This window comes from Hyaena hyaena, unplaced genomic scaffold (assembly GCF_003009895.1).
Source record: "Hyaena hyaena isolate Hyena2069 unplaced genomic scaffold, ASM300989v1 scaffold_337, whole genome shotgun sequence".
NCBI lineage: Eukaryota > Metazoa > Chordata > Mammalia > Carnivora > Hyaenidae > Hyaena > Hyaena hyaena.
This window is the reverse complement of record NW_024080966.1, coordinates 1,917,912-1,923,945: the sequence shown is the minus strand read 5'-3', so window position 1 is coordinate 1,923,945 and position 6,034 is coordinate 1,917,912. Positions and strand designations below refer to the sequence as shown.

Genomic DNA, 6,034 nt, shown 5'->3' with positions numbered 1-6,034 from the left:
GCACGTATAGGAGGATTAGGAGGAACTTGACGGAGGAACAAGGGGGAGAAGAAGGGCGGAAATGGTGGGGGAAAGGGAGAGAGGCAAACCATGAGAGACTCTTGAATGCTGACAAAAACTGAGGACTGATGGGTGTGGGGGGGAGGGGAGGATGGGCATGGAGGAGGGCACTTTGGGGATGAGCACTGAGTGTTATGTAGAACCTAATTTGACAATAAACTATTTGTAAAAAAATAAAAATAAAAAAAAATAAAATAGCAAAAAAAAAAAAAAATAAGCCCCTTGGACTTCCTCACAAGGATCTATTTTTCTGTATAATTCCTTCTACTACTTCTTATGTGTGTCCTTACATGTCTAATTAGACTTATTTCCTGCAGATGTTATAAAAGAAGTAGATAGTACCTAGATGGGAAGGAGTTACTTAGAAAAAGTTATCCTGTGTACCTAGTAACTTATCAGCAGATTGAAACAAAGCCATCTAATGTTTCATCAAATCAGGGCATAGGCAACAACTGGAAATTTTCTGTGACTAATTTTGACCCCAAAATTTCTAATCTAGATTAGTCCCCCATTCTTCTAGACCAGTCACTTCAGAAAAGACAAAGGAGGCAAGAGGCAATATGGGAAAGAAGTTATATTTGTCATTCATTTGAACTCTTCTCAAGATGGTATATCTTTCAACTGTAAACTGGGCCAGGCCCACTTATGTGCTATCATGACCAGTTCAAGGAAAAGAGCAGAAACCTTTTTTTGTCTACATGGAAACAGTTCTAGAAATGAAAACAATCATAAATGAAAAGAAAGGAAACATACAAATTTTCTGGAATATTTCCAGTTTACTAAGGTTTAAAATGTTATTGCAAGTTGGAGCATGAGTTTGTTCACAGAGAACAACTTGTGGTAAGATAAATGTTTAGAATATTTTGATATGGAAATTATATTTTGTTGCTCACTTTTTATTGCCTTAAATGGGTTTTAAGATTAAGATCTTGTTCACTTCAAGGATACATAACTGATTTGAGGGTAGTCCAGGCTTTGGGTCTGACTGACCACATTTAGATCGTTCTTTGCAATGTCCTAGGATACCTGTAAATTAGCACAAAGAGGGTCTTGAACGCTGAGTGGGGTGGATTTAATATGGTTTTATGCTGTTTTATATTGGTCACTCAGTTTCTGACCACTTGTCTTATTTGGGTGAATCTTCCTGCCCTGGCAGCAAGGACATGACAGAACTTTTCATCTTGGAGGCATGACTCAAAATCCGAAAGGCAATGAGAAACTACACGTGATGGTGCCTATGACAACCAATGTTCAATGGTGGGGTGTCGGCAGTAGTGGCACAGTGGGAATGACCAAAAATGCTGAAAGAAGATGCTCTAGTTCAAAATGAGCTTTGACGTAAATGGGAGGTGGTGCTCACCACCAATGACAAAGTTTATGCAAATATCATAATAGCAGCTATGGCAGTGTGGGTATCAGAATGATTCAACCCACTGATACATTCCTTAAGACAGTGTGCTCTGGGACTTGTCTTCAATGAAGCTGTGTGAATATACTCTACTCCTGATCACTGCCTCACCATCTTCTCCACAGCTTGAAGAGCTTGACTACTGGAGGTATTAACAACCAGGGCTTTGGCATCTGAGCCCAGAAACATACAAGACCTCAGAATTCCTGCCTTGAACTCCTCTAACAAACTCCTACTTATCCATCCAAACCCAGATCAGAGTTAAACCAACATTTCATCTATGCTATACCTCTACTACATACTTTATTTACTCACTTGCTAATCATTTATTGCATATCTAATATGAGCTAAACAAGAGAATTTTGATTATTTTTATAAAGTTTATAAAAATCCATTTCAACTCAAAGGGCATTGTGACACTGTTTTGTTTTGAGATACACACACACACACACATACGTAAGGTGTATATATATACACACATATATATATAGAGAGAGGTTAATAAGAAACAAACAGATCTTCATTATGTAACTAGGTGCCTGGACAGACACTTGCTTATGTGTTTTTCTGCCCTTCTCTTCATCCCTTCACTTCTTTTAAATTTATAAATACTGAATGGGGAGCAATTGCCTTTCCAGGCTCATTTAAAGATGATGCCCTCTGGTGGATGGTGGTTAAGATTACACCTTTCACTATAGAGCTCTGGGTTAGTTTTTTGTTTGTTTGTCTAAATTTATCTTCAGTTGTTTATTTTTGAGAGAGAGAGAGAGAGAGGGTGACTGGGGGAGGAGCAGAGAAAGAGGGAGACACAGATAATGGGAGAGGGGAAGGGGGAAAAAAGTTACAGAGAGGGAGGGAGGCAAATCGTAAGAGACTCTTAAATACTGAGAACAAACTGAGGGTTGATGGGGGTTGGGGGAGAGGGGAAAGTGGGTGATAGGCATTGAGGAGGGCACTTGTTGAGATGAGCATTGGGTGTTGTATGGAAACCAATTTGACAACAAATTATATTTTAAAAAATAAAAACAAATTAAACAAACAAATAAATAAATTTATCTTCAGTTGGTCTTACATTCCAAAGTGATTAGGATTACATCAGAGTGCTCATACCTACTATGATGTGAAGAATACAGAAAGATCCTTTCATCCAAACATCAGACCTGTCTATTCCACCATTATATTAGGCCTCAGTAATAATCTTTTGTGGCTTTGTAGGACCCTGCTAATATTTATTATTTTACCTCAAAAGTACATATTGTGAGACATAATAATATTTGGAGGCATTAATTACCAGAGATTAGTTCATCAGTGTCTAATAGGACCTCAAAAAAAGTACTCAGAAACGGACAGATCTGTCGACAGGTGACTTTGATATCTCTTCAACTTTTATCTTTGCAGAGAGATAATATCTTAAAATATTAATATTTGAGCTTTTTTTGGTAAAAAGTTATTTACAATAACTTTCCCCCCAATTAATGAAAGACATTGCCTCAAGATGAGGTTGTGCTGTAATTGTAAACAAGAAGAACCAATTTTTAGGTTAAAAATATCCTAAATATGCCCTTAGTACAAAAATAGGAGGCCTGAGAGAAGTAGAAAATAGAATTTTGCCATATCACTAGGAAAGAGTATAGAGGAAAAACAGATTCCCTACCTTCCCAAGCTCAGGACACTAGAGGAGGTTCAACTATGCGTTGGGAAGGAAGGGCTGCAAGGCTAGGTAAGGCCTGAAAAATACCCAAGTTGTGGGGGAGAGACAAGGGGATGGGACCCAGAGGTGACAACTGGAAACAGGGCAGAACCTACAGAGAAAACTGCAGAGCTCCACTGGTCACCAGAACCAAGAAGAAGCACAGAAGCTGAACTAATGCCTGATAAATATTTTATTCCACCCCAGGGACCACTGCTTATCTCCAATGGAGAGTAGCATTGTTACCTGATCAAATATCCTACTGGTGCAAGATGTAAGCCTTCCATGGAAAGCCACCTGCTGGTCACATGCCTGCCATCCCACATTCGGAGACATTGCTGACTCCCATCAAAACGACACTGGGAAGCACCCCCGCCCTTTGCAACAACTCAGGATGCTCAGAAGCCCCCCAAACCATAGGGTAGAGAAACTTCATAACCAGACAATAATTCATCCCTGCTACACTTTAATATTTGAGCAGGAAAATTAACAAGGAAGAGTAAGGCCAGAGCCAAAAAAAAGATGGGTATGTCTAGTTCTCTTAGGAACCAGAAGAAAAGGGGGAACTAGAAGGATGATGAACCCCTGGAACCCCTCCCCAGCCTCACTCTGTCCTAAGCCTGGATATTATAGCCATGACCAAGAGTAAGGGAAGCTTGACAGATTCTCCATGTCCTGGGGATGGCAAGGAAAGAAGCATAACAGGTGGTATGAAGACATTCTTTTCCAAGTTGCCAATAATTTAACTTTACTACTCAGAATTCCACCTCCCTTGACACCCTGATATAGCATTATGTGACATAGCTAAATGTCTGGCTATCTTAAGCCAGTTTTTAACCCTTTGAGGTGTGTACAGAGCAATGGGCTGATCGCTGATCTACCCAGGGAGAAGAACCTAACAGACTTTACACTCAGGGAGACTGATCGATAAATTCTGGAAGCCTGAGTCCTTCTGAGCCCTCACTCTGTGCAAGGTGTTACTCTGTTCTGCTAGACTCTGCAGAAGAAATTGCCTTCAAGGATTGTGCTGGTGTTACCATGGCATCACATATGTCCAGACTTATCAAAATGCATACATTAAATATGCATGATTGTTTTTATATTAAGTATATCTTAATAAAGCTGAAAATAAAGGATCTCTTAGATAAATCATAATCTGAAGAAAGAATTCAACAATAGTTTCCCAAGTTCTTTATAGTTAAAATAATAGTTTAGATTTAGTATGGGCATTGAAGAGATCCAGAAAAAAAAAGGGTAAGAAGGTGGTTATTATGAGTAAATTATTATGATGTGCTAATGTAACTAGAGGTCAGTATTCTCTGGGGTGGGTGAGGAGATTTATAAAGACCCAAAGGCAGGATATAGTACATTTATTTTCATGCTCTCCTGGGAGGGATGTGAAGAGTACAGATAGGAGCAAGCCAAGCAGAATGCCTTGGTTGGAGTTGAGGAGAGTCAGGAGAGGTGGGGGAAATAATTGCGAAGATGAGAGTGAAGGTCAGAGTGACATGCCTCTTGTGTTTCATTTGCCTTGCCTCCGCATCCTGCTCAGCAAATAAGACTAAGGGGTCTTAGTCAGAAGGGGTGAGGGGTATGCCCATCCCAACAGAGTCTGTTGCCTCAGTCATCTTTCTCGCTGACCCCTGCACTTCCCACAACTTCTCTTCCAGGTATTCCCGAATGTGCAGGTGACAGGAACCATTCCTGGCTTATCCAGGTTCAGACTGTGAAAAAATGTAACAATACCACAAAAAAGAGAAGCCATAGACCCAGATCATCAAAATGGCAATGGAAGCTACATGCCAGCAGAAGAAGGTGGTAACAAATATAATGTTGTTTTTGTCATCATCCATCCATTGATAACCAGAAATTGGTTTGTACAGCATAAAACCTATCTGAATCAGCCAAGAGCCTGTCATCATATAAAAAAAGGCCTTCATCACCCAGAGTTGCAGCACATCAGGGGCCCACAGCTCTGCGATCGCCACCAAGGCCAACAGGAATATGGCCTGAGTGAGCAGGATATGAGACTGCAGCTCCACACCTTCTGAGTCCTGCGTGTGAGACACCATCAGAGGCAGAAACAGAAACATGCCCAGCGCTTGGGCACCTTGCTCCAGAGCAGCACACCTCTGGCGCAGCACATTCTGGCTTACCACATCTACACACCCACTCAGGAAGAAGGTCATATATAGAGTGAGATGCTGCCACTGTTTGCGATACAAAAAGTTTCTCTGATGATATATCTTGCTGATAAGTACAAACTGTCCATGTATGTTATGCAGCTCGTGGGCTACTAAAATGCAGGCACTTAATATCTTCACCAGCCCAATATAGTATATTTGTCGCAGCCTTGCCCATCTTCCTTTGCTCCAAGGATGGCGTGGCAGATACTGGACAGGGCGGTTGCGTATCAAGGCCCTGGAGACCAGTTGTGTATGATAAAGTCCATAGAAGACGAGGCACAGCCCTGGGTACAGATGACCCTCAAAGCCTCCCATGGAGCTGAAGGTAGGTCTGACCAAAGGCAGAAGAGGCAAGCAGTTCAGGAATGGTCACCTCAGGTTCTAGAGTGTGGAGGTAGCTTCCTGAAGTCTACTTATATCCTCTCTCCAGCTCATTGCATCCACATACAGAGTGGTAATGGTTTTGGAGGAAACCCAAACTTATGGTGGGGTGGGTGTCATGGTTTCCGTTCTGATCTTCTGCTCTGGTTCATTGGTAGCTAACCATCCATTGCAAAACAATGAAATAAACATATTCTCCATCACAATGCCTGGATGTCTGCAGTTCTTGGAGATTATGCTAAAGAACCCCCTTGCCTCTCTTACTTGTCCTTGATGCCATTGCTACCTTCTTTACTTCCCTTTCAAATT

The 6,034-nt window shown here is 41.2% G+C and overlaps 1 protein-coding gene across 1 annotated transcript; it reads right to left on the bottom strand.

Moving 5' to 3' along the window:
• Nucleotides 1-4,867: 4,867 nt before the first annotated feature.
• On the bottom strand, nucleotides 4,868-5,659 carry LOC120243234 (transmembrane epididymal protein 1-like). Its single transcript, XM_039249315.1, has one exon. It carries the CDS (start codon nucleotides 5,657-5,659, stop codon nucleotides 4,868-4,870), a length of 792 nt encoding a protein of 263 aa, XP_039105246.1.
• Nucleotides 5,660-6,034: the final 375 nt, after the last annotated feature.

What these genes read in the sequence shown, in the direction of transcription:
- LOC120243234 (XM_039249315.1), bottom strand. Translation starts at nt 5,659, where the DNA reads ATGGGAGGCTTTGAGGGTCATCTGTACCCAGGGCTGTGCCTCGTCTTC.